The following is a 25641-nucleotide window of genomic DNA, read 5'->3' as shown; positions in this document are numbered from 1 at the left end:
TCCGGGGGTCTGGGAGGGAAGAGGGTTTATCTGGAGGAGCAGGTGCCCAGGGAAGAAGGCACTGAGGGAGACACTTCCCCTTTCTCGACTTCCCAGGGGCAGGGTAAGGGAAGGGTGTTTGAACGGGGTGGGGGGGTAGTTGGGGAGGGGTCCCAGATAGGGATTCCGGCGAGTGTAAGTGTAACGTGAAGATATAGGGAGAGGTAGGGGGAGGCCTGTGTGTCTCGGTCCCGGGAGGTGCAGGAACGCAAGGGGAGTGGGGGTCCCAGTATTGGGGAGAGGTGCTAGGGGTCCCCTCCCTACGGGACCACGACGGTCCCGGAGCTCCACCTCCCCGCCGGGGGGCGGTGCGGGGAGGCGGGCAGGAGGCGGGCGGCCTGGCCGGGAGGGAGGGGGAGGGAGGGGGCGGGCCGGGCTGTGCGCTCCGCTTGCTGCTGGCTCTGCCGCCGCCGCCGCCGCCGCCGCCGCCGCCGCTGCCGCCTCACACACTCGGGAAGCGGGAGCGCGGCGCGGACGCGAAGCCGCCGGGGCTGATGAGCCCAGAGCCAGCCGGAGCCGGAGCCCGAACTGCAGCGCCTGCCCGAGCCGTACAGAGCCGCAGCCCGGGCCGGGGCCGGCAGCGGCTCATGGACAGCAGGGCCGGCGGCCAGCGCTGCCCCGAGGCGGGTAAGAATCTGGCGGCGGTGGCAGTGGCGTCGCGGGCCAGGAGCAGCCATGGCCGGCGCGAGCTGAGGGAGGGGCGCGCAGCGAAGCAAGGCCTCGGGGACCCAGCCCGTGCTCAAGGCGTGGGGGCTGGGGGGCGGCTGGGAGCACAGAGTAGGGGTTGCGGCCGGGGCACCCCTGCCTCCGAGGTCTGCGGCGAGGGGCTGAGCGAGGGAGGGAAGTACTGAGCCGGACCCCCAGCCCCTGTGCCCCGCATCTGGGCGCACTTCGCGCCGCAGAAATAAGGAGACTCCAGGAGTGCGCGGGATGGAGGATGGTTTAGGGAATCCGCACGGCCCCCAATTGCGGGGGGGTGCTCCCCGAGGACGAAGCAAGCAAGGACCCTCATCCACGACACACACACTTGTTGGGCGACCAGCTCGACTCACTCAAGCGCTTCCAGCTCCCCGCCTGCACCCAGAAGGCCAGATCACCGACATATATACACGCATACATACATCCGTACATATGTGCACACAGACATACCTCCCGCACACCAGCGCCCACTGGGGCACCATCACCAGCTCTGAATTCGCTTCAGTGTCTGCATGCACAACAGCACGGACACACAACCCATGGTCACTACAGAGCAACAGAACACAACCAGGTGTAACATTCGGCAGCATGGACACACAAATACAATCCCGTGCCCTCATGTACGAGTGTCACGACCACAGATCACCGGATGAACACTCAAAGCCCAGCCTCACACACACATACTCCTTTCAGGAACACACCCGAGAGTAAATTATGTCACCCACTCCTTGGCAGGAGCATAGGTACATAACACAGGTCTCGCTTGCACCCTTACACTGCACCCACAGAAACAACCCAGCGTCTCAACACACGCCTTAATGGCACACACCCTAACACGCAGGAAGTGGCACCTACAGCAGCGCCTCACGATCACAGACACAGAATCCACGTCTTCATACATCCTAGCACTGGGTGACACATACACCTTACACCAATGGTGTCACATTACACCCTGCAGCGCATACCCACAAACGCACACCCTGCCCCTCCGAGGCCAGATTCCTTCAGGCCTAGCCGCCGCGGGTGCAGCCGGCGCTGGCCAGCGAGCCCCAAGCGCCCCTTCATCTTAATCGCGACATTGTTATTGTAAATATAGGCACAACGGGAGCCCTAAGGGTGGAGGGACCAGCCTACCAGCCGGCGCCTCCCCCACCCCCACTCCAGGGCTTGGCCGGCTGCAGCCGGTCGGGCATTCCCGGAACGAGCTGGACCTGGCAGGCAGCGCCATCCCGTCGCTCCGGGGTTCTGGGCCCTAGGTCCGTTCGCAGAGGTTGCGGGCCTGCGACAGTGTTTGCGACCTTCTTCAGACCATACAGCTGCGTTCTCGGAGCCACCTGGGTCCCCAACACACCTGACTCCCGCACACCTGTGACCCTCTCACACCTGGGCGCCCCCTCCGCCGGTTCCCCGCTGCAGACCAGAGTGGTGTGCGCGCATAAGGCAGTGAGACCGAAAGGCAGGTTGCACCACGCGCTGGAGCAACATTGGTAGACGAGATGGAGTCGCACCCCTTCCCCCAGCTACCCTCCGTAGCCCACACTTCTGGCCTCAGTTTCCCTAGCAGCGGTCGGCCACCATGGGTCCTTCTGGCAGGAAATATTGGGAGCGTCGCTGAGGCCTCTGAGAACTGAGCGCGAGGCCGAGACCTAATCCCCCTCCCCGGCAGCGGGAGGATCAGTTTTAAGAGAATGTCCCCGCCCGGCGGGGCTCGTCGCTTTGTGACTCCGGAGCCGGCTCCCTCCCCGCCCCCTCCCGGCGCCCGCTGCGCGGCTCCGGCAGACGTAGGCTTGCGGGGAACCTAGGCCGAGGCCGGAGATGCGGAGGAGGAGGGAGTCCCCGTGGCTGCCCTGAGGGCTGCGGGCGCAAACGACCCACCGGCCGAGGCGCCCGCCTTGCGTTGGGCTCCCAGAAGCCCGGCGCCGCCGGAGTGGGGGTGGGGTGGAGCAGTCCCGGCGGGAGGATAGTGGAGGAGCTGTGGCCGCCTCCCTCTCCCTCCCCTTCACCCTCACTCGGAGTCCTCTGAGAGGAGACGCCCAGCGCGCCGGGTGTGTGCTAGGAACGCCTGCTGACCATGGCGGTGCCGGCTGGGGGCTGCCTGGGCCGGCAGAGTCCAGAACTTCGTGCCGAGAAGCGCAAGGAGGTTTCCAGCACCTGCTCTGGGCCAGCCCTTGGAGGTACCCGGAAAGCGGACGCCCAGAGGTGTTTGTAGCAGCCCGGAGGGGTGTGTGGCTTGGTGATGGTGGCGGTGGTATTGCTTTCTTTACCTGAGGGACCTGGGGGAATCGTAAGCTGTAATTATACTAGACTTTTAGGGCATGGGGTGGAATCGAGGGGAGAAGTGCCAGAAGGGACCTCCAGAGATGATTAGAGGCATCTTGGGAAGGGTGTGGGTCTGGGTTTAGTTTCAGCAGTGCTTAGTCCTGGGCAGCGGCGTCCTGCCGGTTTGGGGTCCTTCTGGCAGACGGTCTGGTGGTGTGGCTACTTCTGCCGTGGAGCTGGGCAAGAGGTAGTGAGCTAACTACTGGGAAGAGTCAGGTGGAAGGGCCAGGAGGGGGCCTGCAAGGTGAGAAGAAGCTGAGAGAGAAGTGAGTGGTGGTGAAGAATCAAGACCCAGGGAGCAGAGATGGGAAAGGAGGTCTTTCTAATGGTGAGAGCTGCCCCTGCCATGAGCAAGGGCAGTTGATGCTACAGAGAGAAATTCACTGGACAGTGTATTCAGAACCTACCGTCTGCCAGGGCCTATGATGGGTGCCATCAGGTTGCAGTGGTGAGACACATGCCATCCTTGCCTTCACAGGGCTTCCCAGTGGGCAGAGGTTTGGTTCACTGATTTATTGAACCAGTGAGCACCTACTATGTGTCTGATGGTGGAAATAAAATGCTCCAGTCAGTAATTGGAAGATTTTGTTTTTAAATACATGCAGTTTGAAACATAAAAGACCTTAGATGCCTTGGATCTCATTTAATTCCCCCCTCCCCCAATAAAAAAGCTTCAAAAGGTAGGCTTCATTATTTCCATTTGACAATGTGGAAGCAGGCTCAGAAAGATGAAGTCATTTGGCCAAGGTTACACAGCTAGGAAGTGGTGGAGTGAGGGTTCAAACCCCAACAGTCTGACTCAAGAATGCAGATGGCTGGGAGCCCTGCTGAGGCTAATAGAGGGTTGAGGAAGAGGAGGGAGTGACGCTGAAGGCTTCTGAACAGCTCCACCCCATGCAGCCCGCTTGCTTACCCTCCTTCCGTTCCCAGACATTCCCTTTGTCCCTTGATGTTTTGTGCCGGCAGCAGCTGTTGTGTAACAGGGCAGGGGTGGGGGGTCACAGCTGACCTGGTCACTGGGGCAGTGATGGCTACCTCTGTGTGTTCTCTCTCTGGCCATGGCATTCAGCAAGACCTGAACCCTGGATCCCAAGGTGGGCTAGAAATGAAGATTCCCGGTGAACCCTCATCCGTCCTCGTCCCTTCCCAGAAGTTGACACAGATGGTGTTTCCCTCTGCCCTCTCTGGACTCTGCCCCCTCACAACTTACCCCCACACCCCTCGTGGCTCTTCTGTTCTTCAGGCCTGGGGGAGGTAGGTCCTGTCCCTGCCAAGGCTCTGGGTGGCCTGGTCACTAACCTGGGCAGAGGTGGGGGCACCCTTAACAGGAAGGCAGCCAGGGCCTGGGGAAGAGCAGATAAGGTACTAATCGCTTCAAAGGCTACCGGCTGGGACTAGTGACTCCCAATAACCAACCGCCGGGGACAAAGTCCAGGGGATGGTGGGGCAGGAATGAGGAAGGGCCTGCCTCCCACCCCTGCCACTCCAGGCCACCCTGACTCTTCCCCACCCCTATGGGCCTCAGATGGGCCTGGAGTCATCGGTCCCTGAACCCTGGGCCCACTCCTCCCATTTTCCTCCTTACCAGGCAGGGTAGGCAGCCCGGGAATGATGTCAGGGAGGAGGGACTCAGCAAACTTCATATTCCGGCCTGGCTGATGTCTGTTGGGTCCCCTCCCCCATCCAGTCTTTTGCCCAGACTCTGGGGTGCGGAAGAGGCATCCTCTATTTCTCAAATCTTGGCTCTTCCATTGAGAAGCCCCGGTGGCGCAGTAGTTAACATTCGGCTGCTAACAGAAAGGTTGGAGGTTCGAACCTACTAGCAGCTCTGTGGGAGAAAAATGTGGCAGTTCTGCTATGTTCTACAGGGTCACTATGAGTCGGAATTAACTTGATAGCAATAGATTTGTCTTTTTTTTTTTTTTTTTTTTGGCTCTTCCATTAATACTTCTGTGACCTGAAGCAATTTTTTCTTTCTGAGCCTCAATTTTATCATCAGCAATATGGAGAGGGGTGTGATAATAAATAATACCCATTTCAGAGGGTTGGGGAGAATTCAATGAAAGAAAGTATGTAAAAATCTTAGCGGCACGTTGGTAAGAGCTCAGAGGGTGTTAACTGGGAGGAGGATGATAATGATGGCAGTGATATATAGTTTGCAAGACCTCAAGCTCTTTCAGAACTCCTTGGACCTAGTGTATCTCAAAGTTTTCAGATGATCCTGGACCACCTGCATTGCAATTGCCTGGGCATTCTCCTCATCCCACCTCCTGAATCAAAATTCCTAAGGATGGGGCAGAAAACCCTCAGGTGTTTCAAGGGCCTGAAACCCATTGCAACCCTATAGGACAGAGTAGAGCTGCCCCATAGGGTTTCCAAAGCTGTAAGTCTTTATAGAAGCAGACTGCCACATCTTTCTCCCACGGAGTGGCTGGTGGGTTCGAACTACGAACCTTTTAGTTAGCAGCCGAGCACTTAACGACTGCACCACCAGGGCTCCTTCAAGGGCCTAAATCTTCTTCAAGTCTTATCCCTGCCTCTGGGCAACCCTCACCCCACTTTCCCCAAACCTCTCCACCTCCCAGAAACACTCCCCCGCCCCCACCCCACATACTGGCCTTTCCAATTGGAAAGTTGGATATTATAATTTCTACCTGACAGCTGACCGGAGGTGAAGAGGGGGGAGGTGGCTCAAGAAGCATGCTGTGCTTGTGCTAACTGGGACATCTGAGGGGCTGGGACTCTGGGCTGTGACCCCGAGATGGGGGCTTAATCTGTAGATCTTTGAGCTACCACAGAGTCACCCGACATGACCAGATCATGAACTCCTGAATTTGCTGCCAAAAATTTATGAGCCACCGTTTTTTCTTGGAAAATTTTGCACCGTGTTTTCCTAAAGTTCTTGAAGGAGAGATGTGATGCCAAAAGGTTATGAATCCCTGACCTGGAGAGAGTGCAGGGAGGCAGCAGCCCCTGCCACATTGCCATGTTTCTGCTCTTTGTCAGATTTAGGGTAATTTCCATGGGCTTTCCATTTAACCCCCACCCTGCTAAGACCTATGCACTGAAATAGGTGAGTGCAATTATCCCTTGTTATGTGTACGTGGGGGGTGGGTAGTGGGATGACAAGGTACGTACCTTTAGAAGGGAATGAGGTTCTTTGGAGACAGTCCTGGGACAGGGGTGGGATGTTTGGCTTGGGGCTTTGCCAGGCCCTTGCAGGTAGAGGCGAGGTGGCTGGAGGGTGGATGCAAAAGGTATCAGACTAATTCCTCCTCCCTTTAAAGAGATTACGATTGCAGCCAGGAACAAACGCACAGACTAATCTGATAAGGGCCTCACACACGTTAAGTACGTTAGTGCCTGGGCGGGCTGTGTTTTCGGGCCTGGTGTGAGGACAATAAGTGGAGAAGGATGCATGGAGGAGGGGAAGCCTTTAACTCGCTTATTGAACCTGTGCATTCAATAAGTATTTGCTGAGAGTCCACTGTGCACCCACAAGGGAGAAGACTTTTACCCCAGCGACTCTCAGTGGGGAAGGGGACACTCAGTGGGGAAGGGGAGCCGAGCAAGTGGGCTAGCAATGGCCACAAAGCAAGTGCCAGAAAGCGCTCAAATGATAACTCATTCAGGAGCTATTTATTGATTGCCTAGCTCTGCCAGACCCTGTGCTAGGCTCTGAGGATGTAGGAGTAAACGTAGCTAAAACACAGTCCCTGCTGTCCTTCTCATAGCCTTGTCAGAAAAGCAGACAATTAACCAATTATTTCCAAATAGGTACCTAATTACAATTGTGCTAAGTGCTTTGAGGGATTACTTATTGAGAACTCACAGTGTGCTGGGCATTTAGTCCAACACAATTCAAAGTCCCTACAAAACAGGTAGGATTATTCCATTTTACAGATAAGGAGATTAAGGCTTCAGATCATTTGCTGTAGGTCATGCAGCCAGGAAGTGGGCAGCTGGAATTCTCCGCAGACCGCCTAATGCCACTGTCTTCTCCACCCTGCTGCTCAGCCTCAACTGCTGTGCCAAATGCATACAGGGAGACGAACAAACGGAACTGACAAAAAGTCGTTGGGTTAGAACCATTGTCAGCTCCATGATGACAGACTGGGTCTGTCTTGTTCACTGCTGTGTTCCCAGTGCTCAGGGCAGAGCCTGGCACACAGGGAGTGCCCAATAAGCTTTTGTTGAATGCATGAATGAGCACCTGCAGTGTGTCTTACTTTGTGAGGGTACACCAGTTTGGGGTCAGGGGATGAGTGTACGGAGTCCTGTCCCTTCCTTCAGGAGGCTTGATGTCTGCCTGGAGAGATTAAACACAGGAAGAGGTGTACAATGTTGGAGTTGAATAACACAGACAGGCCGTGTCCCAGGCACCCAGTGATTCATTGCCGTGGGACTGGGGCAGACAATAAGTGGCTGTGAGTTGGAGGAAGGAGAGGTCACTGTGGGCTGCAGAGGCCTGGGAAGGCTTCCTGGGGAACCAGAGCTGGCTTTCAGTGGGGTGGGTGTGGTCAATGACAGAACCTGGGCAGGTATTCCAGGTACAAGTGGAGAGGTGTGGAAAAGAGCTTGAGCCCCCTGCTAAAAATGGAGGGGCTAGCCATGGTTTTCTTGGAGAGGACTGGGGGAATCAAAACTAGGACAATAGCTAGCAAATCTGACTGGGGTCTACAAATGCACAGCCTCCAAGGTGGGGAAATGGGCTGGAAGAAGTGATTACTGTGGTGATGGGGGTGTGGCTTGTGATTGGCTAGAGCATTGCAGGACCATAACTGGGATGATTTGGGTGGGGTGGGAGAGTCAAGTGTGACAGGCCAGGGCAGCTCCCAGTGCCAATTCCAGGGCTGGTCAGCCCTGACCCCACTCTTGACCTCTGCTTCCTTTTCCCACATACCCACCCATGTCACCCGTCCCCTCATTGGGAGTAGGGGAGGGGTGGGAGAGGTGCATTGGGAACTCTAAGTGCACATATGTGTGCAAGCTCATGGGCATGTGTGTTGGGGGTGGAGTTGGGAAGAACCAACACCTACTGCTCAGCCCTAACCATTTTCACAAGCTTTGCTTGGTAACCAGTCCAAGTTGGCCCCTCATGGGGCAGAGAACACTGGACCTTGTGAGTGATTACTCTCAGGGATTAAAGACTTTATACTCCTACCCTCCCATATGTGTACCCTGACTTGGCATCTCAGAAGGGAGAGAAAGAGACATCTTCCCCTGTCCCTCCAGCCAACTGGAGTGTGGGCAGTAATGATCCTGGGGTCTGGGGAATGTAAGGGGGCGCTTGTGTGGTTATCCTACCTTGTGGGGCGGGGGAAGCTCCAGGCCTCACTCTCCCACTGCTCTTTTCTTATCTCGGTATCAGGGTAATTTCTATGGGTGACTAAGGCAGCAAGCTGGTGAGAAGGAGGTGTTGGGCAAAGCACAGGGCAGAGAGCAGGGAGGGAGGGGGGCTGGGACTGAGGGAGCTTCAGGTGGGTAAGGGCGTTCCTTGGGCAGGAGCCACTCAGAACCTGTTCCAGGCCTCTTACTGGTCCTCTTACCGGCTCCTCCAGCTGGGGCAGACACAGCTGCTACACCCAGGTGTGAGTGAGACTCCAGGTTCCAGGCTCTGGGCTGGGACTGAACTCTCTGTGGGACAATAGTGTGTAGGCAGGAGAGGGAGAGTCAGGGACCAGCTCTGAGAGCCCTCAGGCCTGGGTTCCTTCTCCTAGCTGACAGCATCTGTTTTGCTTCTTCCCCTTGTAGCCCTCCTGACTCTGGAGCCTGCCAGGATGGGGCCCCTGAGGCCCAGCCCAGGCCCTGGGGGGCAACGGTGGCCGCTACCCCCCATGCTGCTGGCACTGCTGCTCCTGCTGGCCCCATCCCTAGGCCACGCCACTCGGGTAATATACAAGGTGCCAGAGGAACAGCCACCCAACACCCTCATTGGGAGCCTCGCGGCTGACTATGGTTTTCCGGATGTGGGCCACCTGTACAAATTAGAGGTAGGCGCCCCATACCTGCGGGTGGATGGCAAGACAGGTGACATCTTCACCACTGAGACCTCCATCGACCGGGAGGGGCTCCGTGAGTGCCAGAACCAGCTCCCTGGTGAGCCCTGCATCCTGGAGTTTGAGGTGTCTATCACTGACCTCGTGCAGAACGGCAGCCCCAGGCTACTGGAGGGCCAGATCGAGGTGCAGGACATCAATGACAACACACCCAACTTCTCCTCGCCTGTCATCACTCTGGCTATCCCTGAGAACACCAACATCGGCTCGCTTTTCCCTATCCCGCTGGCCTCGGACCGTGATGCTGGCCCCAATGGTGTGGCATCCTATGAGCTGCAGGCGGGGCCTGAGGCCCAGGAGCTATTTGGGCTGCAGGTAGCAGAGGACCAGGAGGAGAAGCAGCCACAGCTCATTGTGATGGGCAACCTGGACCGCGAGCGCTGGGACTCCTATGACCTCACCATCAAAGTGCAGGACGGTGGCAGCCCCCCACGAGCCAGCAGTGCCCTGCTGCGTGTCACTGTGCTCGACACTAATGACAACGCCCCCAAGTTCGAGCGGCCCTCCTATGAGGCCGAGCTGTCTGAGAATAGCCCCATAGGCCACTCAGTCATCCAGGTAAGAGGCCTTTTATCTGTCAGGGTGACCTACCTTTAGAAAAGGGAGCCTGTCCTAACAGGTGACAGTTCCCTTCAGTTCAGGGTAACAACTGTCCAAATACTGTGAAACCTCTTCCCCAGGCCCAGCCAGGTGAGACCTTCCCACAACTCCCACCCCCACCCCTCAGCCCCTAGCAGGTGATATTATTTCCCTCTATCAAGCCACTTAGGTGACAGTGGCATAGCATATGAACGGCAACCTCCCACCCCCGAGGCAGACTTAATTTGGGGAAACCTGAGAAGTGAAACCCTTTCCCAGGTCAAATGAGATCCTCCTCCCCCAGCCAGGGGAGCTCAGTTGGAACAAGAGAAGAACTTTTTAGCCTAGCAGAATCTCTCCAGAGATAAGAATATCTTCCCGACTAGGGGAGGTCTTCCTTTAGCCAGAAGAAATTTTCCTTAAGCTGGAAGACATAGCCTCACTTTGCCCCTCCCTGACAAAGTCACATGAGACCATTTTAGCCAGGTGGACCCTCAGAGTTCTGGGAAACTGTATTCCGATGTCTTCTCCCCTAGGCCTGGAGCACCCATGGGTGTGGGGCACTTGGCACAGTGGGGGGCCAGTTGCCTTTCTGTAGAAGTTCTCAGCACCCCTCCATGGGAACTGCCCCAGGGGCTGGGCAGCTTGGTGGGGCCGGGGCCTGGGAGGGAGCAAACAAAGCGTCCCTGCAGACAGGTGGGCGTATCTCCCGCTGTCATCTGGTGCTGGCCTGATGCCAGCTCCAGCTCCTTTCTCCTTCCGCATGGGCTGAAGCTGCCTCTGTCTTTGATGTGAGGGAGGTGAGGAAGGCTCAGCCTGCCCTGGACACCGTTACCTTTCTTAGGAAACTATGCATCCTGGATTCTCAAGCTGACATAGGGGATAGGTAGGCGCTTCAGACTCCTTTTAGAGGCTAGTGACCTGCAACCTGGAGAAGGGACCAAGAAAGAGAGGAGAGACAGACAGTCAGGAGTGGCAAATAATAATAGCCTAGGTGCCAAGCACTGTTGTGAACACATTAGGTGTATTATTATACCATGTAATCTTGTAAGGTAAGGATTATCTCCATTTTACCAATGGAGCCCATGGAGATTAAGAAACTTGCCTAATATCACACAGCTGATAGGTTCAAATCCTACCTTTGCCACTTCCAATAGTCTGGCTTCAGAGCCTGTGTGCTTACCAGCTACATGGCCTTGCAGGGAAATGAAGCAGGTTAGCAGGGCAGAGATGAGGTAGAGAAGTTGACAAGGGCTGAAACACAGGTTGGGGAGAACATGCAATGGGAAAGAGGCATAGACAGAACTGAGCAAGGATGGGAGGGAAATAGAAACTAAGAGTCGCAGACAGAGACAAAGACAGCAGGGTGGCAAGTGACACACGGTGCGAATGATAGTCAAAATTGGTAACAGTTAGACAGTGGGTGGGGGGTAGAGGGTGGGAATGGGGAGGGGAGAGGAGATCTTTAGGGTTTAACATTCACAGGTGTGAGCGGAGACCAGGGTAGCTGGGGAACCCCTGCCCAGGGATCTCCACTGTAGAAAAAGACCTTGGCAGATATAATTGGTGTTCTCCTTCCCAAGGGAAAGAAGACTAAGAGTGTCTTGAGGACCTACAAAGTGCCCAACTCTATGTTAGCACTGATTTTTAGAGACAGATAGGAGGATGGAGAGATGGATGGATGAATACTAAACCAAACCAGTTGCCACTGAGTCGATTCTGACCCATGGCAACCCCATGTGTGCTGAGTAGAACTGTACTCTATAGGGTTTTCACTGACTGGAGTAGGTTGCCAGCCCCTTCTTCCGAGGTGCCTCTAAGTGGTGTTAACCATTTACACCACCCAGAGACTCCAAGTGGATGAATAGAGAAGGGTAAGTGCTATTGAGGGGCAAATTTCCACGTGCTAGAGGCCCTGGTGGCACAGCAGTTAAGAGCTACAGCTAGCTACGGCTGCTAACCAGAAGGTCGGCAGTTCAAATCCACCAGCCACTCCTTGGAAACCCTATGGGACAGTTCTACTCTGTTCTATAGAGTTGCTGTGAGTCAGAATCAACTTAATGGCAATGGGGGTTTTTTTTTGCTTTTTTTTGTTTTTTTTCCATATGCCAAGGAGCCCTGGTGGCTCAGTGACTAAGTGCTGGGCCGCTAACGAAAAGGTCAATGATTTGAACCCACCAGCTGCTCTGTGGGAAAAAGATGTGGCAGTCTGCTTCCTAAAGATTTCAGCCTTGGAAACCCTATTGGACAATTCTACTCTGTCCTAGAGGGTTACCATGAGTTAGAATTAACTCAACAGCAATGGGTTTTTTGATTTTCCATGTGCCAGGCAGTGTAGGGCATTTTTATATGTATTATCCCAAGTCTGTCTTGAAAGAAAGAGCAGCCAGAGCGCTCTTTGGAAGCAAGCATGGCGAGACTTTGGCTTATGTACTTTAAACATGTTATACCAGTCCCTGGAGAAAGACAGCATTGGTAGAGGGTCAGTGACAAAGAGGAAGATCCTGAATAAGATGGATTGACACAGTGGCCCCAACAATGGGTTTAAGCATAAAAACAATTGTGAGGATGGCGCAGGACCGAGCAGTGTTTTGTTCTATTGTACATAGGGTTGCTGTGAGTCCAAACCAACTTGACAGTACCTAACAGCAACAACATCCCGTTTAATCTTCACCACAACCCTGTGACATATATACTGTTAATTTTTCTCATTTTACATATTTATAGACTGCAGTTTGGGAAGGTTAAATAGCTGGCTCAAGGTCACATACTTATTAGGAAATTGGTGGAGCTGGAATTTGAACCCAAGACTCTTGTTTTACTTCCCAGAGAGTGCGAAATTATGCCTGCCCCTTCTGCCCCTTTTCCTTTTGAAGGCCATCAGCTATTGCATTCTGTCTGGCTATGGCCTAACTCCAACCCTCACGTTTCCACCTAATCAATGTACCACATGGTCATTCCCACCTGGTTCCTGTTGCCCTGTTACCACCCATGTTTGTGTATAGAGTTGGGCCTAGCGTGCGTCGGCATTGGTGTAGGAGGGCGTGGCCACTGCAAAGGGACAGATAGTTCATTGTTTGACACTGGGAGCCCAGCCCACTGCCAGCCGGCTCTGTGGCCTGCACCAACCCCTCCCTCCTGGCCGCAGCTTGAGCTGGATTCCTCATGTTGGTGCCTGTTGGTGCCTCGCCAGGCCAGCACCAGCGGGAGGGGAAGGAGCTGCTGAAACAGGTTTCCCCGGTTTGACAGGGCAGTGGCTGGGGCCTCGGCCTGGCAGGCGGGCTCCCTCTGACCCACATCTCTACCTGGCTGCTTTCAGAAGAAACCCTCTCACCTGTGGTCTCTGGGCCGACATGTGGTTCTCCACTCACACTTGCAAACACATATGCCTTCTCACACAATCACACATACAAATGTTTATGTGCCTGCCTACGTATTATATACACACTTGCGCGTGTAGACGCCATCTCTGTTGCTCACACCTTTCTTTAGAAGGGTTGAAGACCAGTTCAGTGACTTGGAAGGGCTTCCCTCGCTGCTACTTGGCATCCTCATCCTGGTATTTTGGGGAACTGTTGCAGGAATGACAAGTGGATTTTAAGTACATCCTGTCCCATCTCCTGTAGTCGCCTATAGCTGCCTGTAGCACTGTTGAAGATTCACAGGCTGCATCTGAGCTCTTCAGAAAAATAGATTAGTACTGTCTGCCAGAGTCAGGACTGAGAAAAATCTCCTTTTTTTAGAAAATGTACTACTTTTCGAAGTTTGTTGGACAGGACATCGGCAGCACATTGTATCCCTGGACTAAGCCATCCCGGTTTTCCTTGTATTTCTCTCCTGCCCTGTAGGTGAAGGCCAATGACTCAGATCAAGGTGCCAATGCAGAGATTGACTACACGTTCCACCAGGCCCCTGAAGTGGTGAGGCGTCTTCTGCGACTGGACAGGAACACTGGACTTATTACTGTACAGGGCCCCGTGGACCGTGAGGACCTAAGCACCCTGCGATTCTCCGTTCTTGCCAAGGACCGAGGTGCCAACCCCAAGAGTGCCCGTGCCCAGGTGGTTGTGACTGTGAAGGACATGAATGACAACGCCCCCACCATTGAGATCCGGGGCATAGGGCTGGTGACCCATCAAGACGGGATGGCTAACATCTCAGAGGATGTGGCAGAGGAGACCGCGGTGGCCCTGGTGCAAGTGTCTGACCGAGATGAAGGAGAGAATGCAGCTGTCACCTGTGTGGTGGCAGGTGATGTGCCCTTCCAGCTACGCCAGGCCAGTGAGACAGGCAGTGACAGCAAGAAGAAGTACTTCCTGCAGACCACCACCCCACTCGATTATGAAAAGGTCAAAGACTACACCATAGAGATTGTGGCCGTGGACTCTGGCAACCCCCCACTCTCCAGCACTAACTCCCTCAAAGTTCAGGTGGTAGATGTCAATGACAATGCACCTGTCTTCACGCAGAGCATCACTGAGGTTGCCTTCCCAGAAAACAACAAACCTGGTGAAGTGGTTGCTGAGGTCACTGCCAGCGATGCTGACTCTGGCTCCAATGCTGAATTGGTCTACTCTCTGGAACCTGAGCCTGCTGCCAAGGGCCTCTTCACCATCTCACCTGAGACTGGAGAGATCCGGGTGAAGACATCCCTCGATCGGGAACAGCGGGACAGCTACGAGTTGAAGGTGGTGGCCGCTGACCGGGGCAGCCCCAGCCTTCAGGGCACAGCCACCGTCCTTGTCAATGTGCTGGACTGCAATGACAATGACCCCAAATTTATGCTGAGTGGCTACAACTTCTCAGTGATGGAGAACATGCCAGCACTGAGTCCAGTAGGTATGGTGACAGTCATTGATGGGGACAAGGGGGAGAATGCTCGGGTGCAGCTCTCGGTGGAGCAGGACAACGGCGACTTTGTTATCCAGAATGGAACGGGCACCATCCTCTCCAGCCTGAGCTTTGATCGGGAGCAGCAAAGCACTTATACCTTCCAGCTGAAGGCGGTGGATGGAGGCGTCCCACCTCGCTCAGCTTATGTTGGTGTTACCATCAATGTGCTGGACGAGAATGACAATGCACCCTTTATCACCGCCCCATCCAACACCTCCCACCGGCTGCTGACCCCCCAGACACATCTTGGTGAGACTGTCAGCCAGGTGACAGCCGAGGACATTGACTCTGGTGTCAATGCCGAGCTGACCTACAGCATCGCAGGTGGCAACCCTTACGGACTTTTCCAGATTGGGTCCCGTTCGGGTGCCATAACCCTGGAAAAGGAGATTGAGCGGCGCCACCACGGGCTGCACCGTCTGGTGGTGAAGGTCAGCGACCGTGGCAAGCCTCCACGGTATGGTACAGCCCTGGTCCACCTTTATGTCAATGAGACCCTGGCCAACCGCACATTACTGGAGACCCTACTGGGCCACAGCCTGGACACGCCTCTGGATATCGACATTGCTGGGGATCCAGAGTACGAACGCTCCAAGCAGCGAGGCAATATCCTCTTTGGTGTGGTGGCTGGTGTTGTGGCCGTGGCCTTGCTCATTGCCCTGGCAGTGCTTGTGCGCTACTGTCGGCAGCGGGAGGCCAAGAGTGGCTACCAGGCTGGTAAGAAGGAGACCAAGGACCTGTACGCCCCCAAGCCCAGCAGCAAAGCCTCCAAAGGAAACAAAAGCAAAGGCAAGAAGAGCAAGTCTCCGAAGCCTGTGAAGCCAGTGGAGGATGAGGATGAAACGGGGCTGCAGAAGTCCCTCAAGTTCAACCTGATGAGTGATGCCCCTGGGGACAGCCCCCGCATCCACCTGCCCCTCAACTACCCACCGGGCAGCCCTGATCTGGGCCGCCACTACCGCTCTAACTCCCCACTACCTTCCATCCAGCTGCAGCCCCAGTCACCCTCGGCCTCCAAGAAGCACCAGGTGGTGCAGGACCTGCCACCTGCCAACACATTTGTGGGCACTGGGGACACGACGTCCACGGGCTCTGAGCAGTACTCCGACTACAGCTACCGCACCAACCCCCCCAAATACCCCAGCAAGCAGGTAGGCCAACCCTTGCGGCTCAGCACGCCCCGGCCCCTACCCCACCCCTACCATGGGGCCATTTGGACCGAGGTGTGGGAGTGAGGGAGCAAGTGTATCATGCCTGCCACACTCAGCAGCACATGTGGGAATCGGACCACAGACCTAGGGGGGCTGGGGCCTCGGACCTTGGTTATGACCCTGCTGCCTGACCCAGGCATGGAGGGTCAGGCTGAGTGAAAGTTGAGGGAGGGTGTGCTCTGGGTCTCCTCCTCCCTGAGCCCCCTCCCCCACTGAGGAGAGGACTATGACTTGTTAGACCTTAGGACCCTGGATCAGCTGCTGAGTCTGTGGTGAGGGCTGATGGGCAGGTGAGCAGAAGGGTTTAGAAGCAGAAGTGGGAGAGGGAAGAGGGGAAGAAGTGTACTCCAAACCTAGATCTCTATTCGAAACTAGCCATAGGTGCTGTTCAGAGGAGAAACAAGGAGACCTAGAGTACTGGTGGGAAACTGGGTGGGGAGTCTGTCAGGGAGGGAGAACCTCCCCATCTGTGCCTTCTCTGTATATCCTGTGTTAACCTTTTCCCCACCTCCAGGCTCCTGGAACTGGGCCCCAACTCCCCAGCCCCAGCACCTAAACTTGTCTCTGACAATAAAGTTCTCTATTTTTGGAGTTTTGGTTTCTTATTTTCCTGGAACTGAGAGAAGGAGCGAGAGAGACTGGAAACAGCCCTTTGTCTTGCCTCAACTTCCCCATTCCTTGTCTTATCCACATCCTAGACCTGCCCACTCCACCCCATCCTATCTTAACTTCCCATCTCCTTATCCACCCCCATGGCCACATCTGGGGAAAGTGCCCTCTGACCAGCTTCAAAAGAAGATGTCTGGACCCTGTCCCCTGCCCCACAGTGTGAGGTCATCTCCATAAGAATGACACCCTTCACTGAGGAAGGGCAGGTGGGGATGTACCCAAGTCCTGTTCTTTCTCCACTGAGACTTGATACCCAAATTAAGTGGCCCCTGATAGACCTCAGACCAGAGGTCTTGTGGGGGTGGAGTCAGCCGCCTGCCTCAGGGGAAGGCAGAGAACCTCCTGATTATACCAACCACCTTCCCTCAAACTAAGATCTTCCCCCAAGTCCCTTTCCCACTCAACTCCCAGCAGTTAGCTGGCCCTGCCCTGTCTCCCCACCAGGATCACCAGCCCTGCTGGAGGGAGGGAGGGTCCAGTGAATGGGGAGGGGATTCTCAAGTTCTTTGGATTGACCTGCTCTGCATCCCCCGTTCCTAGATTGTTCCCTGCCTACTGGGGTGAGTGGGTCCCAGTTCTGCATGCTACCTCTGCTGCCACCTCCCTCCCCTTCCTTCAGCTCCTTACTCTGGCTGCCCTAGGCTGCTGGCTCTCTCTCTCTCTCCATCTCTCACTTCTTGTACTTGTGGTCTGCCCTGTCTCTGGCTGTGGCTGGGAGGAGGGACTTGGGCTAAAGTCTGAGTGAGAGCCTCAGGTCCTGGGGGAGTATGTGAGGCCAGAGGCAACCCATCTCCATGGTGACTGAAGAGGCTTGAGACACTCCCAGGAGGTCCAAGGCGCCAACTCCGTGCTCTGATTCCATCCACAAATTCTCTAATGCCTTGGGGGTACCCCCAAAATAAGAAATTCTAGTGATTTAGGAGGAGCAGTCATGGAGGGAGTGAGGTCTAGTTACATCAAGTTATATCTCATTTCACCTGGACAAACCCAGCATCTCATGGGAGACCTCCAGCAACTCCTGACTTCCCTTTCCTTTTTTTTCCCCGATTCTTGTCACTGCTGCCACCTTCTTCCTCCTGTTCCTTTAGCTCCTTGATTGCTTTCTTTCCCAGAGTCTAAGGGCTTTCCCCTTACTGCACCAAATCCAACCCATACGCGGAGCCATGTTGAATACCTTCTCCAACATTTGGACCCATCTTTTTTTTTTAATCCACAACACCTATTGTCATCATCAAAACACACAGGCTATGTTCCTCCTGTGTGCTCAGCATGGTACTAGATCCTGAAGAAAAAATGGCATACTCATTATAAGATGTACAAGTGAAAAGTTGAGGCAATTGAGAATCTAAGTGTCAAATGAAAAGAGTGCCATCGTAAAGGTTTTCCCAAATTGTTCCCTGAAACTACTGCTTGAGTCTATTTTTTGAGTCCTTACTAGTTGCAAGGTACCATGCTCAGCACTTTATGTGAAGTAACTCGTTTAACACTTATAGCTTTTTGTGGGTCGTTATAATGCTCATTTTACAGAAGTGAAAACTTGGGCTTAGAGCAGTTAATTAACTTCCCCAAGGCCATACCGGTAGTTCAGTGATGGAGCCAGAATTCAAACGCAGCACCAGGAAAACTGATTTCCAGAGTCTGCCATTATCCATTATGCTATACAAAAGGGGTTCCATGATTACGTTAGTTTTGGCAGTAGGGTATCCGCTCTGAAGATTCACTATCACTGGATATTAAAGCCTTCATGAAGTCCTACAAAAAAGGGGAGAACCTATTAAACATTAGAGTTTTCTAAATTTATTTGAACTTACCTTTCTTTGAGGAGCATAGTATGGGAAAATCTGCCATAGGACATGAGGTGGATTTCTGGGGGCAGAGTGTGAAATTTAAGCCACCTCTTCAACGAGGAGGCAGGAGGATAGCCCTGCCTAGGGTCACCATGTGAGTAAATGGGCTGAGGCTGGCATGAGTGCCCAAACTGGAGGCAGGGAGAGGGCTGAGCAGGGAGTATTTGGGGTGGACGGGAGGGTAGCGGAGAGCTGAGAGATCAGATTGGAAGAACTGTAGGTTGTAGCAGACATGGATGCCTTCCCAAAAGCTCCTTAAAAGTTTGAGTTTTTTCGGGTGAACTGAGTTTTAAAGAGTTCTCTAGAATGTGTGATGGGTTTAAAAGGGCTGGAGATGAAGGTGTAGGCTTCAACCTTTAAGTTCTGGACTAAGGTGATGGTAATGGGGGTGGTAGATGGATGGATAGATTTGGCTGAGCTTAGGGTATGGATAGCGAATGAGGGGAGAACTACCAAGATTGGGCGGATAATGATGAGATCGTTTACCATGCAGAAGCTGATTGAAGAAAAAGAAGAATTTGGTTTCACACATGCTGAGTTTGAAGGGCTAGTGGGGGTTAGTATTCAGCAAGCGTCTAGAATTTCAGAATTAGAGTTTGAGAGAGATTTTAGAGCTGGGCTTTTATGGTTTGCTAGTTGTAGAATTATAGGGAATGTCTAATGCCAAGTGTAGCCTACCCTTCCATTTTACAGAAAAGAATCATAGGAAAAGAGACCAAATGACTTACCCAAGGTCCCAGCTAATGGGCAGGACTGGAGCCCTCAGTTACCAGGTGTGGGCTCTGCAGGGAGGGAGGGGTGCAGGCTGAGGTCTTGAAAGAAGAAAGAGAAGCACTGATAACCAGGCTCCTGTATACCTCTCAGACCCATCCTGGAGCTTGTTTAACCCACCACCAGGCAGACTATGCTCCTTTCTAACCTCCCAGCCCCAATGTCCAAGTCAATTTTGGGGACCTTGTCTGACATCACCCATACCCTTTGGTGTTTTGGATCACAACATGGATCCCAAGAACGGTCACCTTTTCCTGAAGATGGGGCGGGGGCCACTGTAGAGAAGCAGTTCTGGCCTGCCTTCCTGCCAGCTACAAATCTACTCTGATAGCCTCCCCGACCCTAGCTGCCTTGAGTAGGGTTGAAAATCATGTAGGGGTATCAGAAGGGTGAGTCTGCAAACCCAGGAACCACTTCTCCTGGCTATCTTCACACCTCATAACCTACTGAGGTTTGTAAAGACAAGCCCTGCCAAAGCCATGGCGGGCTGGAGGGAGCCTGGAGACTCATCAGCAGGGCTGGATCTGTGCTGTTCCCGCCTCTGGCCTCCAGAGGCCCTGGGTCTGTGCCCTCCACAACTCCTAATTTCTGTTGGCAGGAAAACCAGTAGCAGTCCCAGGTGGGTGTATAGGTGGCTGGGTGGTTGTGCAAGTACCAAGCCAAGGTTGCCAGGTTCCTGGGATGATTGTTAACCCATGGCAGACAAACCTGGCTGCTGCCTGGAAGTTTCGTTTCCCCACTTCCCACTCCAGTCTAAGTTTCCAAGCCAGCTCCTCCTTGAATGGGTGTCCCTCCCCCAAACTGGCGGCCCCTCCCAAGCACTCCTTCCTATTTCCTAGAACGAAGCTCCATTTGAAGCCAGCCTTCCTACTCCCTGACTGATACCAGCCCTTCCCTTCCCCCCATTCCCAAGCTTCTCACAGGGCCTCACCCTCTACAGTTAATACTCTCTTTCCTGATCTGGAAGACAGGGGAGTTTCCTTTGTTCTACTGCCCCACCAAAAATCCTCACAACTGAACCAATAAGCAACATGATGATAAATGAAGAAAATTTTGAAGTTGTCAAGAATTTCATTTTACTTGGATCTACAATCAACACCCATGGAAGCAGCAGTCAAGAAATGAAATGATGTATTGCATTGTGCAAATCTGCTGCAAAAGACCTCTTCGAAGTCTTAAAAAGCAAAGATGTCAGTTTGAGGACTAAGGTGCACCTGACCCAAGCCATGGTATTTTCAATTACCTCATATGCCTGTGAAAGCTGGGCAATGGAAAAGGAAGACTGAATAAGAATTGATGCCTTTGAATTATGGTTTTGGTGGAGAATACTGAATATACCATGGACTGCCAGCAGAAAGAACAAATCTGTCTTGGAAGAAGTACAGTCAGAATGCTCCTTAGAAGTGAGGATGGCGAGACTTTGTCTCAGGTATTTTGGGCATGTTACCAGGAGGGACCAGTCCCTGGAAAAGGACATCATGCTTAGTAAAGTAGACGGTCAGTGAAAAAGAGGAAAACCCGAGATGAACTGAAACAGTGGCTGCAACAATGGGCTCAAATATAACAAAGATTGTGAGGATGGCGTAGAACCGGGCAGTGTTTCGTTCTATTGGTCTTAGGGTTCATAGGGCCGCCAAGAGTCCGAACTGACTCAACAGCACCTAACAACTGCCCCACCCCAGGTGCCCTGGTTTGTTAGGCTCCCTTTTCACCGGTCTTCCTTCCCACCTTATTCTACTCCAAAGGGCTTTCTGGAGAGAAATGAATGTAGGACTGAGCGGGGAAAGGACTCAGGAGGGCATCCTGAGGCTGCCTGCAGGGCTACAAGCCAGGGATGGGAAAGAGGTTGGCACCTGGTTTGGATGGGACAATGAGAAGTTACACAGCAGTGAAACAGGTGAGGACCTGGGCTGGAGTTTGGAGGTGCTGTTTGGAAATTAGGCGACTGTTCTGGTACTGGTAAGCTGTTTGGCGTTAGGAGTCTGTACTGCTTTGGAGGGAGCTAATCTAGAAACTGTAGTCTGTGCCGGTGTTAGGAGGCTATGCTAGAACTAAGGGAGTTGGGCTGGTGGTGTGCTCTTCTGGTGTTGGGTTCTGCACTGTATTAAGGCTGTTCAGAATTAAGGGCTATACCAGTGTTGGGAAACTGAGCTAGAACTAGAAGAGCTGTGCTCTAACAGTGGATTGTACTAAATTAGGGTTATTGTTGTGGTCTGGGGGCTATAATAATATTGGGGCCTATGCTATGTTGGGACTTTTGGTATGTGGACTTGGCTGTATTGGAGGCTGTCCTAGAATTAAGTGGCAGCCCTCTTCTAGGGCCTGTGCTTTCTTGGGGGCTGTGCTGTGTGCTAGGGGGCTGAGCCTCTTCCTGGTTGCTGCTGAGGCCTGGGGGGCTGGAAGTTCTGAGTGTGGGCCTTGCTGGGGCTGGGGTCTGGTATGGTGATGGGCCCATGGGGCAGGCTGACCAGCCAGCAGTGACAGTCCCTCTCCCAACAGTTACCTCACCGTCGTGTCACCTTCTCGGCCACCAGCCAGGCCCAGGAGCTGCAGGACCCATCCCAGCACAGTTACTACGATAGTGGCCTGGAGGAGTCTGAGACACCATCCAGCAAGTCATCCTCGGGGCCCCGACTTGGTCCCCTAGCCCTGCCTGAGGATCACTATGAGCGCACCACCCCTGATGGCAGCATAGGCGAGATGGAGCACCCTGAGAATGGTGAGGAACGCCAGCATGGTAGGAAACCTTGGGAATGAGTAGGAGGCTGAGAATGGTGAAGAGATCTCCTGCTCCTTTCATTGAGCTTATTGTGTGTGCAGCAGTAATCACTGTGCTGAGTGCTTGCAGGTATATATTCACTGAATCCTCAGAACTACTCTGTGATCTGAGAACTTTTTTGTGCCTACTTTACAGTGAGAGAAACCGGGGCTCAGAGATGTTGTCTCTTGTCCAAAGTCATACAACTAGAAAGTGGCTGAGCTGGGAGGAATTCAAACCTAAGCTTCTTTAACTGCAAAACCCTTGCATTCAGCACTACATTATACTGCCTCCAGGGAAACAGGGACCCTGAGAATGATGAGGGGAACATAGGATGGCCAAAGGGCTCCGGTAGTGGTGCGGGAACCTTGGGGAGGGAGATGGAGGTAGGTTGGCAGGATCCCAGTTGCTATGAAGAGCTCTAGGACTGGTCTGATGATCCCCCTGGAGAGGACTCGACTGAGGAGGAGAAGGCTGGGAAAGCTGGGGCAGGGAAAGGCCTTTCAGAAGGGTTTGGAGGGTGATGGCAGAGGGCAGTCCTAGGCGGGAGCAGAGGTCAGCATGGGAATGGATGACACAGCGTGCTGTCAGAGTATGTGTGCATGTGCACGTGTGTGTTGTGCGTGCGAGTCTGTGTGTGAACGCATACGAGGCAGCCTGGGGGAAAGGAGACAGGATAAGCTAGCCCTTGGGACGGAAAGACTAACTTGAAGCTGTCCTTGGGTCTTGCCCCCTCCCTCAGTTCCTAACCTTCCTCCCCAAAATAGATCAAAAGTGCCACTCCCCACCCCTTAAGCATAGGGCCCATGTTTAAGCTCCCAGGCCCTAGGTCTCATGCTGCCCTGTGCCCCCAAGCCCCCTCCCTGCGCGATCTCATGCCAGTCTCGTCCTTTTTGTGCCCGCGCAGAGCCGACTGGCCGGAGCAGGCCCTGAGGTGGAATGCCAGGTAGGTGGGAGCTGCTCTGGGGTCTGGGGTCTATGGGACTCACCCAGCACCCAGCCCCGCCCACCCAGTGCCCGTGCTCTGCTCCGTGCCACATTGGGTTCCCCAACTCCTCCCTGAGGTAGAGGGCCTTGGCGGTTTGAGGGTTAACAAGAGTGCTGTCCCATCCTCACCTTGCACTGCCAGGAGGCCAAGCTAGGGTGGGTGGTGCCAGGGGAGCCCCCACCCCAGGCAATGCTGTCTCAGTCATGTCCCTCGGGGAGGTCACAGCCTCACGCTGTCCCTGAGTGAGGGCAGGACCAGGGCAGCTGAGGTAGTAAGTGCTCATGGCCCAGGTGTTCCCATGGAGACCCCGCTCCCCAGCAACCACACCAGCTACTGCTGATGTCAGGCGGCCAACTCCTGTTCCCGTGGGTGCTCTGGGCTGGGAGCCGGGGCAAGGCCAGGGGTGGTGGTGGTATAGGGGAGGTGCTGCATGAGCGTGCTTGTGGGTGTGTGTGTGCTTGTATGTGAACACCCCACAAAGGCTGGCTCGTCTCCTCCCAGGCTTTAAAGCAGGGCCTCGCTGTACCAGGGTAGGGTGGGATTCCAGGACACTAGGAGGGCGAAGGCTTGAGGGGGCTTAGAAGAAAGGTGTGTGCCCACATTTTTTCGAGGATAAAGATACCCAGTATAGGTTTTTGTGTTTGTGCTTATCTGTGGGGAGATGTGTATGTGTGTGAGAGAGAAAGTGAGATTGTATCCTTAGATGAGGATGGGGGTTTCCTCAGCCCTATCTGAGGGTAGATTTGCATGTTGAAGCCTGTCTGGAGACAGATGACAGAGAGTGTAGTTGAGTGTGTGTGTTTGTGCACCTGTCTGAGGGCAGATTTGGTGGGTGTGTGAGAAGAGAGCTCGAGAGTGGGTGAAGATGGAAGGAATGCATCTATTTAAGGACGGATTGTGTGTGCGTGTGAGAGAGAGAGGAGAAAGAGCAGTGGGCTGGAGGGTGGATGGTGGAAGGGTGTGTCTTTTTGAAGGTGTGTGTTTGGGAGCTCAGTGGGCAGGAAGGGGCGTGCACCCTTGTTCTGAGGCAGGGTGTAGGTGCCTGCTGGGGGCTGTGGAACAGAGCTTTTTGAGGCTGACCCACTGATGACTGTCCTTTTCACCTGTCTCCTGCAGACCTGCGCCCTTTGCCTGATGTCGCCATGACGGGCACATGCACCCGGGAGTGCAGCGAGTTTGGCCACTCTGACACGTGCTGGATGCCTGGCCAGTCATCTCCCAGCCGCCGGACCAAGAGCAGCGCCCTCAAACTCTCCACCTTCGTGCCTTACCAGGACCGAGGAGGGCAGGAGCCTGCGGGCGCCGGCAGCCCCAGCCCCCCGGAAGACCGGAACACCAAAACGGCCCCCGTGCGCCTCCTGCCCTCCTACAGTGCCTTCTCCCACAGTAGCCATGATTCCTGCAAGGACTCGGCCACCTTGGAGGAAATCCCCCTGACCCAGACCTCGGACTTCCCACCCACAGCCACACCGGCATCCCAGACCGCTAAGCGTGAGATCTACCTGTGAGCCCCCCTCTGGCCGGCCGGCTGCCCCCTCCCTAGCCGCCGGCCAGCTTCCAGATGGGCCCATTCCAGGGCCTCCACTCCTGACCCCTCCAGCGTGGACTTCCTGACCAGGACCCCAAGGTGGGGGGAGTACTGGCTTCATAACCACGCTGACCTTTCCCCCACGGAGGGTCCAGGTCCTCTCCCCTCATTTCCAGCCCCCAGCCCCTGGGAGCCCCTTCTTCCCTTTTATGGGGCTCCCCCCAGCTGATGCCCAAGAGGGCTCCTTTACAATTACTGGGCTCCCTTCCCTCGGCTTCCAGGGAGCACCCCTCACTTTGGGCAGATTGTGGAGTCAAGGGCAGGCAGCACACTTTTAACTCATTGTTTCCCGCATGGCCGACGGGGCAGGGATAGAATGCCCCCATTTTAGCCCTAAAGCAGGGCTGGACTGGGAAGTTCCTCTCCCTGAGAACTCCCAAAAGAAACCCTTGACTGTCAGGGGCTCTGTGAAGGGCTTTCGTTGCCAAAGGTGGGGTGGGGATGGGGGTGGAGTGGGACGGGGCCTAGGGGCCTTGTCTTCCCGTAATGCTCCTGGGCTGGCCCACCTGCCTGCCACATGCCCTGCCTAGTCCCATCTGAGTGTCCCCTTCCCCCCGGTCATGCAGTGTCTGTATATAAGGACCTTGGAATGATGTCCCCATTTCTGCCTGATTTGCAACTTTTCTCGTTGATGTTGTGTTGTCTTGGGGGATCCCTCTGGTGAGGGGAACCTGCCCTGTGCCCCCTCTCCCTGTCGCAGTGCCCCCACCCCATGTTGTAAATACCCCTGGGGCCGTGGCGAGATAGGGGTGCAGGCCAGGGAAACAACAGGGTGGGTGGGGTGGGGACGGGAATAACATTCGCCTATCAGCAGAGCTGGGCTTTTATTTAATTTTTTTTTTAAAAATACAGATCTCTATTTTTTTGGAACTGTTGCGCTGTGCCCTGGGGGGATCCCCGCTCAGGCTGGCCCCCCACATCCAGATGAGCATCGCAGAGGGGCCCTGAGGCTGTGGGGGGCAGCTGGACAGGGGTGGGATAACTGTGCCTCTGGCCTGGTTGGGTGAGTTGGGAGCAGGAAGGTTTGTTCAGGGGGTGGCTGGTTGCTGCCCCTGGTATGGGGGGCCTGCCCCCTGTCCCCTCCCTGCCCTCCACCCCCCAGCCCCTGCCATGACTGACCCGTCAGCCTGTAAAACCACCATTGCCTTGATCTCAGGGGGGTGGGAAGGGCTGCCTCAGGGCATCCCAGGATCCAGGCCCCCTTCTTCCAGTTGGGCTTCC

The 25641-nt window shown here is 54.5% G+C and overlaps 1 protein-coding gene across 7 annotated transcripts; it reads left to right on the top strand.

Annotated features, from left to right (window-relative positions):
- Positions 1-434: 434 nt before the first annotated feature.
- Positions 435-25185, top strand: PCDH1 (protocadherin 1). Of its 7 annotated transcripts, none has more exons than XM_049873931.1 (6): positions 436-666; positions 8812-9674; positions 13544-15739; positions 21586-21805; positions 22752-22790; positions 23949-24035. In XM_049873931.1, exons 1-5 carry the CDS (start codon positions 534-536, stop codon positions 22775-22777), a joined length of 3438 nt encoding a protein of 1145 aa, XP_049729888.1. In that variant the 5' UTR covers positions 436-533; the 3' UTR covers positions 22778-22790; positions 23949-24035. The 7 variants fall into 7 exon arrangements, with proteins under 7 accessions (XP_049729882.1, XP_049729888.1, XP_049729883.1 ...); XM_049873928.1 differs by lacking the exons at positions 436-666; positions 22752-22790 and adding exons at positions 2837-2912; positions 4127-4311 and having other exon boundaries at positions 23949-25185; XM_049873929.1 differs by lacking the exons at positions 436-666; positions 22752-22790 and adding exons at positions 2898-2912; positions 4131-4311 and having other exon boundaries at positions 23949-25185.
- The last annotated feature ends 456 nt before the right edge of the window (positions 25186-25641 follow it).

Source organism: Elephas maximus, chromosome 2 (assembly GCF_024166365.1).
Source record: "Elephas maximus indicus isolate mEleMax1 chromosome 2, mEleMax1 primary haplotype, whole genome shotgun sequence".
In the NCBI taxonomy this organism is placed as follows: Eukaryota; Metazoa; Chordata; class Mammalia; order Proboscidea; family Elephantidae; genus Elephas; species Elephas maximus.
The sequence above is the reverse complement of the archived record's forward strand: the minus strand, read 5'-3'. Positions and strand labels throughout refer to the sequence as shown.

What these genes read in the sequence shown, in the direction of transcription:
- PCDH1 (XM_049873925.1), top strand. Translation starts at nt 534, where the DNA reads ATGAGCCCAGAGCCAGCCGGAGCCGGAGCCCGAACTGCAGCGCCTGCC. An exon ending in TAGGCCACTCAGTCATCCAG is followed by an intron (nt 9,675 to 13,543) that starts GTAAGAGGCCTT and finishes CCTGCCCTGTAG; the next exon opens with GTGAAGGCCAATGACTCAGA. An exon ending in CCAAATACCCCAGCAAGCAG is followed by an intron (nt 15,740 to 21,585) that starts GTAGGCCAACCC and finishes CTCTCCCAACAG; the next exon opens with TTACCTCACCGTCGTGTCAC.